This window comes from Diabrotica undecimpunctata, chromosome 9, assembly GCF_040954645.1.
Source record: "Diabrotica undecimpunctata isolate CICGRU chromosome 9, icDiaUnde3, whole genome shotgun sequence".
Lineage (NCBI taxonomy): Eukaryota > Metazoa > Arthropoda > Insecta > Coleoptera > Chrysomelidae > Diabrotica > Diabrotica undecimpunctata.
The window spans coordinates 121,374,251-121,395,932 of record NC_092811.1 but is presented as its reverse complement, the minus strand read 5'-3'; the positions used below and the strand labels follow the sequence as shown (position 1 = coordinate 121,395,932).

General features: G+C 34.2%; 1 protein-coding gene across 1 annotated transcript in view; it reads left to right on the top strand.

Moving 5' to 3' along the window:
- LOC140449961 (uncharacterized) overlaps nt 1–21,269 on the top strand; it is a 28,738-nt gene extending 7,469 nt beyond the window's left edge. Inside the window, exons 4-6 of the mRNA XM_072543378.1 lie at nt 4,348–4,601; nt 10,485–10,519; nt 20,948–21,269. Of these exons, the coding sequence (XP_072399479.1) occupies nt 4,348–4,601; nt 10,485–10,519; nt 20,948–21,191 (533 nt within the window). The 3' untranslated portion in view covers nt 21,192–21,269. The remainder of the gene's footprint in view (nt 1–4,347; nt 4,602–10,484; nt 10,520–20,947) is intronic.
- Nucleotides 21,270–21,682: the final 413 nt, after the last annotated feature.

Below are 21,682 nucleotides of genomic sequence, written 5' to 3'. Positions count from 1 at the left end.
TATAGCAGAAGGATCTTAATGTTAATGCCTATTTTGACCGTTGTTATTTCATATGATTAAAAATAGTTTCTTCGAAACTAAGTAGGCTACGACAATGAATTTGACGGGGAGTTCATATTGTTTATTTATTGACAGCAGTCAAAACATTGTTAGAAGTGTTATATTATAATTCGAATTGAAGATTGCACTTTTTTTAATAGATATTAATATTGGTAATATTAGTAACTAATTATCAGTACTAATAATTCGTGATGAGTATATCAAATGCAGAATTGTATGATATGATTGAAGTTTATTTCGAATGTCACCAAAATGTCGCTATTGCCTCACGTATATATTCTGTAAGATATCCTGACAGGAGACATTATGGCAAAGAAGTATTTGAAAGAAAGGCAAGAAGATTAAGAGACACTGGTAGTTTTCATCGTCCTTGTTTTAAACGACGTAGTAGAGGTATGACCGAAGATAATTCAATCAATGTTCTTGCTTTAATTCACAGAATCTACATATAAGTAGTCGGCAAATCTCTATAGAATTAAACATACCCAAAACTACTGTTCTAAGGATTTTAAAACATCACAGGTTAGTTTTTCACATTATAAAGTAAACGTTTAGGTCAGAAACTTGGAATTCCCTTTAAACTTTAGATTCAACTGTTATTTTAATATTCCGATAAAAACGGCAACACCGTGCTTTTATCCTTTTATCCGTTTCTTAAAAATACTTATGGACGATTTATCTTGTGAAACAATTGTGGATTTTTCAAAATTTTTTGAGTTTTAGTAAATATAGTGGTTTCTTTTTCACCAATATTTGTTGTTCTGTTTTTTAGACTGCATCCTTATCATGTAGTTCTCCACCAAGCTTTACATGAGAGAGATTTTGATGCAAGGCTGGATTACTGCAATTGGATGTTAGGTCTGCTAGAAGAACAACTGCATATCATGTCAAAGATTTTGTGGACAGACGAGGCTACGTTTAATAGTGCGGGTAGTGTTAATCTGCATAATATGCATTATTGGGCTGAAGAAAATCCGCACTGGATAGATGAGGTGCAGGTTCAAGGTAGATGGAGTCTTAATGTTTGGTGTGGTATAGTTGATGGAAAGATCGTAGGTCCATATTTCTTTGATAGAACTTTAAATAGCGAAATCTATTTGGATTTTCTGGAAAATCAGTTGCCTCTTTTATTGGAAGATATTTCCTTACAAACAAGAAGAGATATGATATTACAACATGACGGTGTCCTGCGCACTTTTCCAGACGAGTTCGAGATTATTTGTATGCAAGTTATCCACATAAATGGATTGGATGGGGAAGTATATTTTCATGGTCAGCTAGATCTCCAGACTTAACATGTCTGGACTTTTATCTGTGGGAAAGATTGAAGGACTTAGTGTACCAAACTTGACCAACCACCCGAGACGACCTGAAATACCGCATTATAAACGCAATAAATAGTATATCAACAGCTGAGATTGAAGCAGCTGTTATGTCTACACGCGAAAGATTACATCTTTGTGTGGACAACGATGGAAAACAATTTGAACGTTTAACTGGACATTAAGTTTTAATGATCGAGATATTTGTATGATCTTTCACATATTTAATTTTAATTTATAATACAGGGCGAGTCAATACTATACTTACTTATGTTTATGCGTTTTTATTCATATCTCGAGTTTGACAAAAGCTATAAACATGCGGTTTGCGCCATTTTGTTACGAATTTAATCCAGTTCCATTATAATTTACAATAAATAGGTGTTTAAAGAAAACCAAATTTTAATTTTTTCTATTCGAAAGTACCCTCTACCCATGACAATTAAAACTAAATGCAATTGTTTTATAGTAGATGTAAATTAAATCATCCACACTCTTTCTAACGACACTAATTTCGTTAAAATCGGTTAATCCAAACCAAAGTTATAGGTATTTATCCACAAATACTTTCCCACTCTCCCCCACCCTTTATTTGAAAAAATAAAAAAAAGTACTTGTTATTTATAAATAGGATGTATCTATAATTTTAATGCTCACACATTCTTCTTCTTCTTTCAGTACCCTGTCCAATTATCGAAAGTTGGCGATCATATTGGGAATAATAACTTTGTTTACGGCGGCTCTAAATAAATTAGCGGTGGTCTCTTGATACCATTCCCGGAGATTTCGGAGCCAGGATGTTCTTCGTCGGCCTGGGCCTCTCCTTCCGGCGATCCTACCCTGTATTATCAGGTGTAGAAGGTTATACCTCTCTGGATGTCTCATTACATGACCGAAATATTGTAACTTTCGAATTTTTATCGTTTTTGTTATTTCTGTGCTCTTTTTCATTCGATGTAAAACTATTTCATTTCTTATTCGATCAACCCAACTTATCCGCAATACTCGTCTATAAATCCACATCTCAAAGGCCTCTAATTTTTTCATTAATGTCTCTGTAAGGGTCCAACTCTCCATACCATACAGCAATGTGGAGAATATGTAGCAGCGTATTAATCTGACTTTAAGGTTTAACGTAATATCTCTATTAATTAGAATTTTCTTTAATTTATAAAAAGCGGCTTTGGCTTTTTCAATGCGTATGCTTATTTCTTTATTTATATCCCAGTTATCGTTAACGTTTGCACCCAAGTAGGTAATATTATGGACTCTTTCTAACTCTATTCTATACGCTCTGATGTTCGTTTGTTGTAACTCTGTTTTGCTGACAACCATAACTTTTGTCTTAGAAGTATTAAGTTTCAGCCCATATTCATCACATGCTTCGTTTACCCTGTTTATAAGTTGTTGCAGGCCTTCTTCATCTGAGGCAATAAGTACCGTGTCGTCTGCATATCTGAGATTGTTGACATTAATTCCGTTAATTTTAATGCCTGTATCTTCAACTAAGGCTTCTTTGAAAATAAGTTCGGAGTAGATATTAAAAAGTAGAGGCGATATAATACACCCTTGCCTCACTTCACGTCGTATTTCCACTTCTTCCATCGTATTGTGTCCAGCTCGTATGTTTGCACATTGATGCCAATACAAATTTTTGATAATACGGAGGTCTCGGTCATCAATTCCCACCTGTTGCAAGACACCTATAAGTTTGACATGGTTTACTCGGTCAAAGGCCTTTTCGAAGTCGATAAAACACATACCTATATACTGGTTGTTATATCCCTACATCTTTGAACCATGACCTGCAAACTGAAGAGTGCTTCTCTGGTTCGAGGGTTGTTTCTGAAACCAAATTGTGTTTCACTTAGTTGTACTTCTATTTTGTTGTAAATTCTCGAGTGCAGTATTCTTAGGAAAATTTTCAGTACACGACTTATCAGACTGATAGTTCGATGATCGTCACACTGTTTGGCATTTATTTTTTTCGGTATCATTACAAATGTTGACAGTAGACAGTCTGTTGGTATATATCCTGTTTCGTATATTTTATTAAAGAGGCTTAGAAGCGAATGTTTGCCTTTATCGTCGAGTAGTTTAATTATTTCGCTTGGAATTTCATCTGGACCGGTTGCTTTCCTATTCTTTGATAGCTTTATAGCTCTTTCCATTTCATCGAGTGTTATGTTTGGACCAGTCGATATGTTTTTGATTTGAATTTCTGTTCTATCGTCATCAAACAGCTCTTTAATATATTCTTTCCACCTCTCTAATATGTCTTGTTCATTGACTATATTTCCTTGTTTATCAAGTAAAGTACTTGCAGTTGATCTATATGTTCCAGTTATTTCTCTCACCTTTTTGTACATATTAAACGTGTCATTCTTTTTTTGCAGTTCTTCTATTTCAAGACATTTGTTGCTGTACCATTTTTCCTTTGCTTCCCGGATTTTCCTTCTGATTTCTTTATGAATTTTATTGTATTCTTCAGTGTTTATATTTTTCTGTTTTCGCCTGTTTTCCATTAGTCCCAATATTTCATCAGTCATCCATTGTTGTTTGCGATTATTAATAGTTAACAGAAAATACTAGAAGCCACGAATTGAAGATAAAATATTTTTGTTTGTAGTAAAAAACCCTGAGAAATTCAATCTAATTTAATTTAATTTAATTCAATTAAATTTAACTTAATTTAAACTTAAGCAGATCTTAATAATATATAAATTTTGACACAAAGAGCTCAAAAGGTTCGCCATCACTGACCAGTTATTATTAATAGACTACGTAATCTCAAAGGAACAATGAAAGAAGTTTTGAGTACATATTTCAACTTCAAAAACTTAATTAGTGCTGTTATAGTTTTTTCCGCACTCATACAAGTTTCTAGTGTAACGTAAAACAATATTTTTTTTTATTTTCCATAAAAAAACCAGTAAAATTAACAGTTTAATTCTTTTTGTTGCAGCTATCCATTGGAATAAACGTAGACAATCAACATTAATGATAAGTTGGGGTGCACTAACAATTTGTATATCCGTAGTTGATTTGGTATTTTCATCTTTGCTATTACGAGACTTCATGAACTGCCCAATGGATACTGCAGATATGTTGGCTTGCCATGTGGTCATTGGTACTGTAATGACGATAGCAGCTAGGGGTTACAGTTTATGGCTTTTAAATTGTATACTTGCAATCAGCACGATATTGTCTGGAGTTAATGTAAGTTGATTATAGTTTGTTTTCATCACATTCATAGTAAATTATGTTTGCACACATTAAAACTTCACTGTTTAGAAGTCCGAAAAATATCGTCCGCAAAAGCTTAGCTTGTTGGTAATCTTATACCACAGAATACACCACCCAACAAGAAGCGAAACGAAGGGCTTTTTCGCAATTTAAATTTCTGTGAGAATCCGCCGTGTTCTAAATAGTTAATTTAATTAAACCCAGCCTGTGAGACATGTTCACCCCTAAGAATTACGTTCGGGTGTAACAATTAGCAAATAGCACTCTGATGCGCGATAGGGGCACAACTATCAGCCAAATGCTCTTCATGTGGGGATCCTGGGTAATAGAACCTCAACATGGTTTCCTAACCGAATTTAAAAGTCAGGACAGCGCATGGTCGCTATGTTGCTGTTATCTTAATGTAGCTTATCCGCGAACTATTGCTTACTTGGGCCTCAAGTCTTCGCTCTGAGCTAGGCTCAGTTCGGCGACTTGGTGCTCAAGAAGTTGGGCCCTACGTGCCCGGGTTTTTGTGTATTTTTTAATTTTTTTTGTAGGTAGCCCTGAAACAAAAATTATAATTAGTACAATATCTATAATTGTATAATCTATAATAAATATATATTAAAAAATATATACAAATATGAGACAATATAACAATATAAAATTTGTCTTCTTAAGGCAACTGGGCCCACGTTGTGTTTAGCGATTGTCCACGAGTGTTATGAGCTACGAACTATCTTCATTGTGCGTTGTTGTTGTTTTTTGAAGTGTTTTCTCTCTGGTGTTTTGTTTTTTCTTTGGTGTGATTATTTATTTTCTCTCTAGCATTATGATTTTGTTCTACTATTTGTTGTTTGGGCCTTTTCTGCTTCCATCTGTGGAAAGCGTCGTACCTCATTATCTCTCGCAATATGTGACTGGGATGGTTCTCTATCTCCGCGAAATTTTGCCCTAGCTTTTTCTTTCATTATATCAGTCACTCTGATTTATTGTAGTTCTCTAAAGAGGAATCTTTCTGCAACTTATTTCGGTATGTTGACTGCTTCTCTTAGGCTGTTGTTATGTGCCGCTTGTATTTTCTTTTTTGATGTATTACATATGTGTCCCCATGCGAGAGATGCATATGTTAGTATAGGAAGAATTATACTATTTATTAATCTTATTTTAGTTTTAAATCTGACTTTACTTTTTCTTCCTGTTAGGCCTCTTATTGATGCTCTTGCGATGTTGGCTTTTTGTACTGTAGCGTCCACATGTTTACTAAACGTTAGGCCTTTGTCCATGATTACTCCGAGGTATTTTGCTTCGCTCTTCCACTCGATGGGATTATCTTGCACAATCACTTATTCTTCCGGTTGTTGGTGCCTCTTTTTGAAAAGTACAGCCTGTGTCTTTTCGGAGTTTATAGCGATTTTCCATTTTAAACTCCATCCTTCTATGTCGTCTAGCGCTGTTTGTAAGTTGTTTACCGCTACGTTTACATTTCTGTGTTTGGCCGCTATCGCTGTGTCATCGGCATAGAGGCTTAGTAATGTACCTGGCGTTCTAGGTATGTCTGCTGTGTATATCGTGTATAGTAGAGGTGATAGTACCGCTTCCTGTGGCACTCCAGCCTCCGGGTTCCCGAGTTCGGATAGGACTTGTCCTATTCGAACTCTGAAACTACGATTGCTCACGTACGAAGAGATAAGTCTTGTCATTGCTCCGTTGTAACCGTATCTTCTCATTTTGTAGATCATTCCTTTATGCCAGGCTCTGTCGAAAGCTTTGCTTACATCTAGGAAGGCAGCTAATATGAATTGTTTATCATTGAATCCAGCTGCTATGTACTTTGTTAATCTGAGTACTTGTAGCTCACTGGAGTGTTCTGATCTAAAACCGAATTGGGCTTCGGGTATTATGTCTAGTCTGTCTGTTTCAGCTTGGAGTCTGCTGAGAATTACTCTCTCTACAATCTTGCTGATTGCAGGTAGTAAGCTTATTGGCCTGCAGTTTTGCGGGAATGTGCTGTTTTTTCCGGGCTTTGGTAACATTATGACATGGGCCTCTTTCCATCTGTTTAGGAATTTCTTGAATCTTGAATCTTAGCATCGCATTGATTATGTTTGTTAAATATACTATGGCTTTCGCTGGTAAGTATTTTAGCGAGCTGTTTTTAATTAGCTCGTTTAGCTCCCCCGGTGATGTAGGAGGGATGATTTCGTTTGGGTTTTCGGGTCTTTCTCTTTGTCTTTCGACTTCTTCTATGAAATCGAGGTCCTCGTCTGGCTGGTAAGTTAATGTACACTCTCTCTCTCGAGTGCTCCTCATTACCTCTGCTTTTTCCACTGTGGTGTAAACTATTCAGTTTGCTCCATGTAATGGAGGGATTAGCTTTCTGTCATTTCTCAGTATTCTCTGAAGCCTCCAAATATTTTGCATATTTGGTCCTTGCTCCTCCATGTCTCTTATGTGGTTTTCCCAGCTTTCACTACGGTGTTGTTGTAGTGCTGTTTTGACTTATCTGTTTAGCCTTTTTGTTGCTCTATTTTTGTCTGCCTGGTTCCTTGACTTTTTGCTGTCTGCTTTGAACTGAAGTTTATTTACGTATTGAGTATCGTTTAAGTGTTGTTTCGTGTGTGCTGTTTAATAGTAAAAAAAGAATAATACTATTATACATATCTTTGTATATACATATACATATTTTAATAACTTAAAAAAAGTATAATAATATAAAAAAAGTATAATATAATAGTAAAAAAAGAATAATACTGTTATATATATATATATATATATATATATATATATATATGTTATACATATTTTGTATATACATATTGTAACGAGATTAAATAAAACGAGCGGTTCGAATTTATATACATACATTTATTTATAACTTTACAGTTCGGTAGTATCTTAACAACTAACCCTACTTCTAACATTGTTACCTATATATACTACAGTTACTAGGTTCGAGAATATTCTGGTGTTGTCCCACCTCTAATTCGCCTACGTGACCGGTTATTCTCTCTCGCACTCGATACACGGAGAAGCTTCTGGAAGGGTATTAGAGATGCAATGCAACCGTTACCTGGGCCATGCCGAGAGCATGTTTGTAACAATATTTTAATACTTTAAAAAATCGATAAAAAGTAATACAAATCGACTGATTTTCATCTCTATTTTGAAGTTAACTCTCAAATTCAATCGCTTTTTATCGGTTTTTTAACCGATTACTTTTAATGCGAAACTAATAATAACTTTTAGTACGTTAATTTATTTGTTAAAAAAAACAAATCGATATTTTTGACTTAAGACCTTTTTACTTATCAGTACAGAATTGATATATGGGTTACATTAAATTTTACAGAAAAAAATACAACTCATACAAAACAGATCTACTAAAAAACCATTAGTTTTAATAATTACTTTGTTTCTCAGTGTAACTACAACTTTACTACTGTTTTGAACGACTTCCTCATTAACTTTCTTAAATCGCTTTATGATTGCATCAACATCTAGAGAAATTTCAGGATGCACATTGATGAGTGCTAAAACAGTTAACCTTTTCGCAGAAGTTCTATTTCTAAGCCAAGTCTTTAGACGCTTAAGCGTAGAACGCTCTGTTCTTGCTGCACTGACTGGCAGTGTAATTAATATTTGCAGAAATATTCTGATATTTGGATACATATATATGAATATCGCAGTTTTCTAATACTTCTAAAATACAATCAGGAAGTTTTCCATTATTTTCATTATCATCATCTTTGGCTCGACAATCCTTTGTGGATCTTGGCCTGCTCTAAGATTCGTCGCCATTCTGTTCGGTTTTTGGCAACATGTTGCCATCTTCTGATTTTTAATATCCGTAAGTCGGTTTCAACTCCATCTAACCACCTAATTCGCGGCCGGCCTTTGCTTCTTCTTCCTACAGGTGTTCCTGTGGTTAGCTTTTTAGCAATCGTATTTTCTGGCATTCGTATTATGTGTCCAGCCCATCTAAGTCGCTGTGTTTTAATGAACGTTATGACATCTGGCTCATCAAAGAGCTGATACAATTCAAAATTATATCTTCTGCGCCACTGCCCTTGGTCTTTTATAGCTCCAAATATTTTGCGGAGTATTTTACGCTCATGTTAGAGTCCATGTTTCTGCTCCATATGTGAGGACCGGCCTCAGCAATGTTTTGTATATAATAATTTTAGTTCTTCTTTGAATGTTTCTTGAGTTTAAATGCTTTTGGAGTCCATAGTATGCCATATTTGTAAGATTTATTCGTCTTTTGATTTCTTCGCTTGTTTTATTGGTAGCAGTTAATAACGACCCAAGGTATGTGAAGTTGTCAACACGTCCAAAGGTATGACTTCCAAAGATTGTTTCTCGTTCCTCATTTGCTATCGGATCCTTTGTAACCAACATGTACTTGTTTTTGTCTAATTTTCCATTATTTTGCACGACTCTTTTCCACTTTTGAGTCCACAGTGAAAACTCTTGTTCTACTGTGGAATATGCAGTAAGTAGTTGGTCCAATATTATCTTGGAAGGTGTCAACAATTTTTTTTAATGCAACTTTATCTTCTGGTGTGTTATCAGTTTTAGCTAAAACAACTCAAATATTAGATAGGTTCATAACTTTCGGTGAAAGTCGTTCTTCTAAATCAGTTAAGATATTGTCTAAAAGGGGTAAATAAATAGATCTTCGGAAATATTCTTCGCAAGAGTTAGCAGATTGGTTTTGACGACAGGTTTAACGAGAAACTATACGAGGCATCTTCAATTCAATGTCTAGTTGTTCAGCTATTTGTTTACTTCATAGTAAAGTTTGCTAAAAACAGATTCAGCATTTGATCTTTTATTTTGAAGAATGCATTTAGTGTCCTCTATGGCCTCAGTAACCTACTTAAAATCTAATTTTGGTGACTGAAGAAGACGACTAAGTGATACAGTTGTACCTAAAACATCACTAAGACAAACTACTGTTTCAGTTTCACAAATACCTTGGACAGCAGCCCCCAGTTCCTTTATTTGTATTCAATAACGTATCAGACAGAACTAATGCAACAACAAAATTTACTTTGATATTTATTATAGATAAATTATAAAATGTAGCACACAGTCTCAACAATTATAATACGTATTCAAATTACAAACAACCAATTCGTAGACAAAACTGAAGATATGAAATACCTAATAGAAAATAAAAATGTGCGGATTTTGTGCGAAAAGTCATGTCATGTATATTGAATGAGCAATAATGTGTGGGCTGTAATCCTATCTCATCGATAATCGAACGATTCTCTGGAACTCAAATGACGAATTGACAAAATTTGAAAATCGTATAACTCTGAATTCGTGGCACTCTTAGTCGAGGTATTACTGTATTTAGAATTGTTGATTTTTTAAAGAGCAATTTAAAAAGGCTTCCGTATAATTCTACACTTACCGCTACAATAAATGAGTTTAAATCATTTCAACTCTTGACTTCCTGCTTATAGGCTTGATGGGTTTTAAATTATTTTTTTAGGATTATTTATTGATATTTAATTTTGTTTTGGGGGTGGTCATGACCCCCGTGATCCCCTCCCCTTTGGATCCGCTACTGATATTATATAACTTTAATTTTTAATAAACATACTAACTGAAATTGTAATTTACTTTGTAATTTTATGTTGTACCTAATTATTGTATTTTATCCTCCCTCTAATAATCCTGAGTGGTTGACGCGGTTAATAAAAAAAAATAATTTGTATATTGCTTCATACCTCATTCAAGCGCTTACTAATTCTTAAAAATATTTTTATTGCATAATGCATGCTTATGCATAATCTGTATCTTTTATCGATGATTTTGCAATGAAACTTAAATGTATTTAATGTTTATTTTAATTTTCAGATAATAACACACGAGAAGATAAAATCTACCGTTTAGTAAGTAAAAAGTTTTATGTTTCAAATCATTAAGTTACATGTTCTTGATTCGACAAAACAAATAATGTTACTTTTCGTATTTGCTGTCTTTATTATCGAAAAATAGTACTATTTTCTTCTGTTATCAAACAAATTTAATTTGATAATAAATTTTGATCTACATCTATACAGTAGTCGCCAAATATGAAGAACTAAAGGTGCGCATTTATGATACTTCGATACAATTGATACAGAGGTTGGGTACTTAAACTCTAATTTCACAATTTGGGAGAGTGAGTCATCGTTTGAAGGCGTAGAAGTGGGGAAAGACGTATGAAAATCCAGTGGCGTTCACTCACTTTTATTTTAACGTTAATTATATTATATTGTTTAAATATTATTGTTCAAAATAGGCCACAATATATTTATCTGGTTTTTACTTAAGTTTCAATCTCTATATCCAAAGACCGTTTTCAAAGATATAAATTATAGTTATATTTATTTTATTTGTTTATTATTATATATTTATATATTCTTATATCATTTTCTTTTTTTTTTCTTAACTTTAAAAACGGTCTCTGTAATAGAGATCGAAACGTCAGTAAAATAAACATGTAAATAGATGTATTGTGGCTTATTTCCAACATTCTCCCTAAAAATACGGAATGCCACAAGCAAAAAGCCACAAAAAAAATAAATATTGCTATCATTTGTATATTTGAAAACGATCTCTTTATATAGAGATCGAAACGTCAGTAAATTAAACCTATGAATAAATATTTTGTGGCTTATTCCCTACTGTCTCCTAAAAATACAGAATGCCACAAACAAAAAGCTATAAAAAACAAGTAATTTTGCAGAAAGCTTACTGATGCCACCCGGTTGCCGCGGAAGTTACGCTAAAACGTCTTTTGACGTGACCCGCCCTTAAAGAGTTACACAATGAAATGTTTTTAAAACAAATTTTAAGACAGTTTCCACACCACCCGAGAGGTATGTCTTGTGGCGCGTTACTTTTTTTTAAATGGGTGTTCGCCAAGAGCCATATTTTCCTATTAAATAAAATAAACAAAACACTTAAACAGTATAAAACAAAACAAAATAAAATCCTATAAAACAAAATAAAATTCTATAAAAACAAAATAAAAATAATTTTGGATGTAACAAAACATTGTTCTATTCTAACACAAACACTATACACACTTACTATGTTCTTCTCGTTTTTTTTTTGTTTTTGGTTTTTTTATGCTGATGTTCCTACTAAACTATTAGAAAATATTATTCGCTGTCTAAATCTGAAGATGCAGAGCTGCTATCGCTGTCATTATCTTCACCTGGTGTAATTATAATTGGCTCTAGTAAAACTTCGACATGAGTGTCAAGTTCCCACATACGATATTCTTCTTTAATTATGTGGCCTATACATTTAGCCCATTTCTCTGGAGTAACATGGAGGATTACTTGAATCAAAAGTTCCTTAACTTCGTTTAATTTGAACGTTTTATTATTGCGTGCTACTTCTCCTTTAACTTGCGCCCAGATAAGTTCAATGGGATTAAGTTCGCAATGATAAGGTGGTAGACGCAGAACTTTAACACCATAATCTTTTGCAGTTTCATCCACAACATATTTAAGATATTCACTTTTCCTTAACCGTGCAATGTCAAGTAGTTGAATTTTGAGCATTGATTCTTCGTATGCAATCCCCTTTTCTGTAAGCCATTCTTGAATTCTCCCTTTCCGCCATGCCGTCGTCGGTAATTGTTCTAGTCTGCGGCTATGATATGGCGCATTGTCCATAACAACCACAGACCAAGATTCCAATTTTGGTAAGATTCTTTTAAACCAGCGCTCAAATACTTCAGAAGTCATTTCTTCATGATAATCACCTGTTTTTTTCGACTCAAATTGAAGCAAACCATCATCAAGGAACCCTGTATCACTTCCTATATGGGTGATGATTAAACGCCGTCCCTTTCCTGATGGAGCCTTTAATCCTGTAGACCAGCCTTCTATAAATGCTTCGCGTTTACTTTTTACATTTAAATCTTGCCAAACTTTTCCAACTGTATGACCTTCGTTAATCCAGGTTTCATCCAAATAATATATTTTGCATCCAGTGCTGCGAATTTTTCGTATTTCTTCTAAATATTTTCTTCTCCACAGAATAATTTCATTTTTTTCTAATAGCATACTTTTCTGTTGCTATTGTTCTAAAGCTATTTTCTTGTGGCATTTTAAATTAATTACTATTTAAATGGGAATAAGCCACAATTAAAGGTTAAAATACATTTATTGACGTTTCAATTTCCACTTCGGAAATCGTTCTATACAAGAAACTGGCACATTGTCAAAATTCAATCAGAACGATTTCCGAAGTGGAAATTGAAACGTCAATAAATGTATTTTAACCTTTAATTGTGGCTTATTCCCATTTAAATAGTAATTAATTTTTCTGTTGCGTTTTACGTATCGAAAGTTCATTTCGTGCATGGTCCTGATTAAGACCACAATAAGTTTACAAACTTATCACATAAAATATACTCACAAAAACACATGCACTATTTACCCATAGAAACACCAATGTTTTCTTCGTTCATTTCTTCGGCAAAAAATAATAAAAACTAGTTTTACTGCATGTCTGGATCCGAATTGTAAAACCGAGTTCCCTCGCTAATTCCAACATTGCCAAACGATTGAAAAATAATGTTTTAAAATATCGATTTTTATTTTATAAATTTAAATACGTAACGAAACGGAACATATAAATAAAATTTATTTTATTACAATTTTGTGCTAAATTTTTACTATTGAAAAAATCATGTTTTTTGGTATTTTTATGACGGTAATAATCGCTGCGTGGAAGAATACAGGTTTTGTATGACCATAATTACTACTTGTGAACAAGAATTGGCTACACTGTAAGGCAACTCCTGGTCAGTTTTTCTATAGAGAAGCACAAATAAATATACTACTTTATATATTCTGTAATTTCTTATGAGGAAACGCAAATTGCAATCGAGAAAACAGGCAGTTTTCGAGGGCCGCTGTGTACATTTAAATTTGAGGATATTCCGCGTTTAAACTATGATATCACTCTTCTGAATTGAGGGTTTCTACTAGTGGCGCGCATATTTTGAGACATGAAATAAATGGGTACTGACTGCTCTATCATTATTTTCAGGTTATATATTTTCAACCAAAATTAATATAATACTTTTATTTTTTAGCTTAACTTAAACCCTACTTTTCTTAATCATTCATTTGGAAAAAAGAATATTTTGTAACTTAACAAAAAAAGTAGCTCGGCTGTTGTGTGATATTTTTATAAAAAAATACCGAAATTACATTTTCAAGGACATTACATTCATAATATTCATATGTCTTCATCAGAAGAAGACTCACAGTCACTGTCATTCGAATAGTCCGCAAGATTAATGACGCTAGGATTAATTTCCGAATATAGATCAGTTTGTATTTCTCTTTCAAAATATTCATCTTCTGTCTTCATAATATGATTGCACCGATTTTTAAATACTTCAATACCGATTTTATTAAATTCTTGTGCTAATTTTCTTACGTCGTCAAGTTTACACGTACCATTCCTTTGACTGACATTATTCTTAACCGTTGGAACCAGAGTTTTTACCTTGTTTAAGCTTTACGCTTCTTCAAGGAAGGAGTACTCCTCTTTTTTTTTCAGGAGTAGTGGTGATGTGATGAAACGTGATGAATGACGTTTTGTGTGGAGAAGTAGTGGACTACTAAGGAGCTAGGGATCAGTAGATGACGTGTTTGTGTGGGCGGTGTAGCCGAAGCGCAGAAGAGGAATTTGGGTGAACATTGCCAAGCATGTCGAAGGGGGTACTTTAGGGATTACCAGCCATACAGTAAAAAATAATCTTAACCGTTGCCAAAATTAATTCGAGTGGGTTTAAGTCTGGGTAATAAGGGGTAAATGGGAATACCCCACCACTTAATTCAACTAATTAGAAGTCTATATGAAAATAATAAGTGCACAGTAAAAATAAACAACACCCATTCCGATCATTTCAGAATAGAGGCAGGTGTCAGGCAGGGATGCATAATCTCGCCCACTCTGTTTAATATCTACAGCGAACACATTATGCGAAAGGTACTAGATGGATGGAAGGGTGGAATATCAGTAGAAGGTCAAAAAATCAGTAACTTGAGATATGCTGATGACACTTTAATAATCGCGGCATATCAAGAAGAAATGGAAGACATAATGAGATGTCTGGAGGAGAAAAGCAAAACATATGTACTAAAGCTAAATAGGAGTAAGATAAAGATCATGATAGTAGACAGAGCTCGGAATAATCTTCAACACATTAAAGAAATTGGGGGCTTTGAAGTAGTAAATAGTTTCATATACTTGGGGTCCCTAATAAAAACGACAGAGGGTGTGACAGAGAGATACGTAGAAGGTTGACTATTGCTAGAACAGCTATGATGAAATTGGTAACAATTTAGAAAAACTCTAGCATAACAATACACACAAAACTAAGGCTGGTAAGCACTCATTTTTCCCATAGCCACATATGCATCCGAAACGTGGACCTTAAAGAAAGCGGATAAAAATAAACTAGACGCTTTTGAAATGTGGATATACCGCCGTATGTTAAGAATATCCTTGATTGATCATCGCACTAACATATCGATATTAGAACAACGTAAAGTAAAGGATAGATTTCTTAAACAAATACGACAGAGATATTTGCAGTATTTTGGACACATTGCTAGAAGAACAGCTACGATGAAAAAACTGATAGTCGAGGGTAGAGTTGAAGGAAAGAGACCTAGGAGAAGATCTCCAAGCGGTTGGGCAGATCAAACAAAAATATTGATTAACCAAGGGTTACGTGAAGCCGAACAACTAGCCCAGGACAGAGAAGGATGGGGGGAAATCGTGAAAAACTGTAAAGGCCTGATGGTGTCACCACATTCCAAAAGGGATTAGGACTGAGGAGGAGGAGGAATACGGGGGTAACAGTAAACTGATGTGGCCATTCTCGGCACAACTCATCGAATGCGTGTATTACATATCGGTAATTATGAAATTTAGTGAGTTCATATAATTCTGGTTTTCAACTCGTTGGGGTAAAAGGTATATTGTGTTGTATCAACCATTTAATCATTTCATTCTCCAAGCAATTGGAATTAGGCGCTCGATTTATCTGTACATTGTGATAGCTAGCATTTTCACAAACTATTACTGAATTAGGTGGTATGTTGGGTATTAGTATTAACTTCTCACTTAGCCATTTCTCGTAATTTACCTAATTCATTTCGGAATGATAATCTCCAGATGTGGTCCCTGATTTGAATATCAACAAACTATTTTTAATAAAACCTATTTCTCCTCCAGCGTGAACTATTACAAGCCTTTGGCCATTAGAAATAACAGAACATAAACCTTTTGTGGAATCGTCTGTCCAATTTTTCTAGGAAGTATGTCCGCTGTGTATATATGTTTTATCTAAACAAACGATTGGTCTATTTTACCTTCTAAAATATTTTATCTGTCTCAAATATTTTACTCTTAAAGTTCTTATTTCTATTTTTTCCGACAAAATTTTACGATTATTTTGTGTTTTTCTCCAAATTGCATTTTTTTAAGGACTCTTTTTAATGAAGTTTCTGACATATGGATATCTAACTCTTCCATAATTTTAATATCTAACCGTTTAACAGTAACACGACACTTTTCTGTTTGATGGAAATCATATATTATTCAGCGAATGTCCCTAATTTGATATTTAGGCAGATTCGTAATTGTTAATTTCTTAACGAAGTTTTTTTTTTGGACTGGAAAATGTCACTTTTCCAGTTGTTTTCATTGACGCTTTACTCTCCTTGAAAATTCTTTTAATGGTAGTATAAGAAACAACATAAAAAAATACAAAACCATTTTATATTTATTTACATATTTGCATTTATTACGATTTTTTCTGTCTCTTTGACAGCAATTAAAGCTTTTCATACAATTTCCAAATATTGTAAACACCGAAAAAAATATTTGCATTTGTTTAAAAATAATATCATTTCGAAAACTGAGTTAGGAATTACATGTCATTAGCATTTCCAACACTATTTTTACGCATGATTAACGAAAACGAAATTATCTTGATATTTCATGAATTTGATTATTGTGCTAAAAGTCAGTAGATTTATTGTAATGACAGATACCAAGAGTTTCTTTTTTTTTATTTTACAAAATTGTTGCTTTGAGCAGTATTTGTTTTTACGATTGGTATGTTGCTAACCTTGAAAATCACTCTCCACATTTTATCTGGACTTGGGACCGGCTGTGGTCTGCAGAACTACTCAATCCACCCCGCAATCACCCCAGGCAGTGTTTAGGTCGGGAAGATCATGCACCGACGCTATATTTATAATGAGGCAAGTGCAAGAGAGATCATTAGAATACAACAAACCGGAATATCTATGTTTCGTGGACCTTAAGAAGGCATTTGACCAGGTCCATTATTATCTTTTTGTACATTTTTTAGTAAGCTGGTTTTATATACACAGAAAAATTAAAAAAAAAACTTAATGTAAACATATTCAATATATTTAAAACTACGTTTCATTATAAATAAACTACATAATATTTTTACCTGTTGCTTGTGAAGTTTGCCGTCTGATATCTTCTAAAGTACATTTGATCTACACTTTTTATTTTCCATGATGGCAGACATTATCCAAATCACCAGTCACTTTGCAAATACAGACACAAGAAACAAACAATTACATCTATATACACTCGCGATCATAAAATCCGGGTCATTTTGAAAATTTCAAGTTTCTTAAATATTTTTGCCTCTGGCGCAGCAATAACCTTTTTTTGGCTAATGTATTTTTTATTTGTCATCAATGTTTGTTTTAAAAGAAAAAAAATGGTTTTTTATTGTTTTTATTGAAAAAACAGAAAACAAATCAAATTGTTGCTAAAACAGACATACGAAAAAAAAATGGAAAATACAGAACGTGGTAAAAAATCAGTGAAATTTCAATGACTAATATCGTGTATTGCCTCCCCTTGCTCTAATAACCTCTTGCAGACGACGGGGCATACTCTCAATTTTTCTCCGTATTACATGTTGTAGTATGTTATTCCACTCTCTCACTAACAGATCCTTAAGCTCCTATGTGTTGTTAGGAGAAGGTGTATGGGTTTGAATACGTTTTTTTCAAATCGTCCCAGAGATGTTCAAAGGGATTCAGGTCCGGAGATCTAGCTGGCCAGGGTACCCTCGTAATTCTAACCTCGTCCAAGTATTACATACTGATCCTGGCAACGTGCGGTCGCACGTTGTCCTGCATAAAAACGGCGTTTTATCCAAGCCCTGCCAGGTTGGGCATACCATGTTCTTCCGGAATCTCCGTAATGTACCTTCGTGTAGTTAGGGACCCATTTTTGATGAAGGGTAATTCTGTGTGGAAGTCGAAAGATACACCTCCCCAAGCCATGACCAAGCCTCTACCAAATGGCATTCTTGGAGTAATGCAAGCTTGTGAAAATCTTTCACCGGTTCTCCTCCAAACTCTTACACGTCCATCGGATCCAGTTAGGCAGAAACGGGATTCATCTGAGAATAACACTTGCTTCAATCGTTAATTCCCCAATGCGCGTATTGTCGAGCAAAAGCTAGTCGGGCAACTCGAGGCACCCGGCGAAGTGGCGGTCCTCTAGCCATTACCCGAGAAGATAGTCAAGAAGAACGAAGTCTTCTTCTGACTATTGCAACACTAAAATTGCGATTTCGTACTTCCTCTAGATGATTTTGATGCATAACCGCAATTGAGGTCCGGTTTCGTAAAGCTTGAAACACAAGGTAACGGTCATCTAGTGGCGTGGTCGTTCTTCTTCGTCAAGAGCCAAGTCGTCTGGTTAGCAAACTTGCCTACTGAAAGCGTTGAAGCACTCGTTGAACCGTAGAAAGGCTTACGCCAACAGTTCTTGCGACCTGCTGTTGAGTGTGACCGTCTTCCACAAGTGCAACAATTTGTGCCGTTTCAACAACAGTCAAAGGCATTTTTGGCAAAAAATAAACACTAATAATGGCACTAATAAACACTAATGGTGGCAATAATAAACGTTTGTCCATTGCATTTGAACAGAAAGTCGAAGCACAAATGAGACATTTAAAACAAGCGGCAGTTACAGGTAGCGTTTATTTTGCAAAGTGTGCACTTTACCGCGAAATCGGCACTATTGGAATTCTTTGTTACAAAGGAAACCGCAACAATTATCAGAAACATGCATTAGTTTGTATTTGTGTTATTATTATTTACGATAAAGCTCGTTAAAAATGAAATATCAGTGATTTTCAAGATGACCCGGATTTTATGATCGCGAGTGTATTACAATCGTTACTGACAAGTAGTTACGCTACTGCCAGTAAGCCAGAATAAGGTTTAAAGTGTAAGTGGGGGTGTCGGCTTTTAAGTAAACGAAATTCGTAAACATCCTGAGTTAGCTACCGGAACATTATTTCTTAATGAGAAAGCTGAGCCATCTTTGAACACTGTCGTTGACTAATGTTTTTTGTCTCGTTATATAGTGAAAATAATGATGATTATCTAACAGCATGGGATACAAATGATTCGCCAAGACAGTGACCAAAATTACATTTAACTTATTATCGCTTTCGACAACACAAGATGCAACTCGTTTCCACAGTATTAAAGCTATCACCAGGAAACACCGCGATCCTGAAGATTGGGGCTGGAAAAAGCATGCAAAAATTTGAATACCAATCAAAATTTTCAAAACTCCAGCACCCCCGAACTCCTGAAATCAATTTTATGCATATGCAAGGCAAACTGTGAAAGTATGTGTGGTTGCCAATAAGTAGGCCTCAAATGCTTTGCAGTGTGCCTCAATTGTTCGGGTGAAACCTGCAGTGACATAATGGAAATAATAAAATTAATCGAAAAATTCGAAGAATTCGAAGATAAATTACCCACAATGATGCCAATTCTAACTTCCGTTCTTTCGCAAACAGTCACCTTCGATACTGAATTAGATCCTGAACCGTATAATTATGCTCAATATTATCTTGCCTAGACCTAATGGGGATACTTCTTAAAAAAACGTGCCTCCAGACTCACCCTCATAGATGGTAGGGAACAAGGTCGATAATAAACTAATAATACCATAGGAATGAATACCAAAATAATTAATTATATGAAAAAAAAATATATGGAAAAAGGCAGTTAAGATTTGATTTCACGTATAGTGCGTCTGTATATCCGCTTATACGTATTTCACCCTAAAAGGGATCTTCAGAACGGCTATTTACAGACGTTCTGAAAGTGAAAATAAATCTTTCCTTTTTTGGTAGAAGCAACTCTAACATGATATGGACGCAAATGTTTGCCTTGCAATTCTTAAAAGGCACAGATTAAAGCAGAAATCTGTATTGCTTTCGAAAAATTAGTTTACGGATTTATTATCAGATGTCGCTATTTGCGTTCATACGAAGCCATGTTAGAGTTGCTTCTACCAAGACAGTAAACATTTATTTTCACGTTCAGAGCGTCTGTGAATATCCGTTCTGAAGATCCCTTTGAATTTGGTTTCGAAAAATTAGTTTACGGATTTAAAAAAATATATAATGAAAAACTAAGCCTAATTGTTCGTTTTTATCGTATTTTTATGAGTATTTAAAAAACCGGTCAACTTTAGACTGCTGTAAAACCCAGAAAAATTATTGAAATTAAACAAATTTGTAGTGAAAATTACTCCAATAAAATCCTTCTATAATATTGCTTAAGTGTCTTTTTATTGTAAAATGACAAGAAAAAAAGTTATAAGGTCCAAAAGAAAATTTGTTCAAAAATTTTTAGTTTATAACTTTTTTATTTTAAAAAATTCACAAAAAAAAAGAAATAGAAATAGAGTTGTAGAAAGTTTAATTTGCTGCAAATAATTTTTTATAAAATGTTCTGTATGGTTGCTAATTTACGAGATACAGCGTTCTTTTCAGAAGATGGCGGCGGGGGAACAAGGATGGGGACTCCACAGACTTAAACTTATACTAACCTTCTGCACACATAAAAAAATTGCGTTCTCTCAAAATTGTAATCTTAATGTAACTTTTTAATGGACCATTTAAATTCTTTTTTTTTTTTCGTGTTAAATTACAAATACCTTCAATATTTTCCCGAAATTTTCCTCAGATTTTCCAATATTATCGGGTGTTCGAACCATTTTTATTTTGTCCTTTAATCTAACATGTAGCTTTCATCACTAGATATATTGTTCAATTTTTCTAGATTCTAGTATTGTGAACGTTTTTAAGTGAACTCATTATAATAAATTATATTAGAAAATTATTATCACTTAAAAAATTGAACAATTAATTACAATCAATGATGTTCTTCACAAATTATAACTTATTTTTATATTATATTTTCCAGCGGTATTGAAATTCCCAGAGCTAAAACTGGACCCAGTCAGAACAATACTCTTGAGCACCCAAGGCATTTACAAGAAAATAGTAATTACTCACCTCAACCTAATTTGAACGGATATCGCCAGTCCCAAAACTTGGAGCCCCAAAGTCGTTCTTTGGGAGGATATCCACACTCACCAAGTCTAAGTTCGGCAACTCCTACAGGATTTCCTTCTCAGTTGCGAAATGGAAATAGGTTTAATTATTAAAGATCATATATTTGGTTTTATAAGTTATAGTGCGTTTGCATAAATTTGTTATATAGAGAGAGTAAAATATTTTTTAATTTTATGCGTTTTACTTACAATACTTTCTTCGATCACTTCAGTGTAGGAATTACAGGTTGAAATCAAGCATATTATAAACAATAAAAAATCGCGCGAAGAGATGGTATATCAACGGAGCTTTTAAATATTGATACGGTAGTCTCACTGTAGTCATTTACAAAAAGGGAGATATAACGCAGCTGAAGAACTATATTAGCCTATTAGCGTGTTATCTCACATTTATAAGGTGTTTATGAAGATAATAACTAATACGTTGACAGCAAAACTAGGCTTCTATCAACCTTCTGAGCAAACAGGATTTAAACCTATAATGATCAATTACAAACTTCTTCTTTCCTTTCTTTTGCTTTTCGCCTTCCTTTTTTATTCCTCAACTTTTGCCTTTTCATGGGTCGCTGGGCGCCACTTATTTC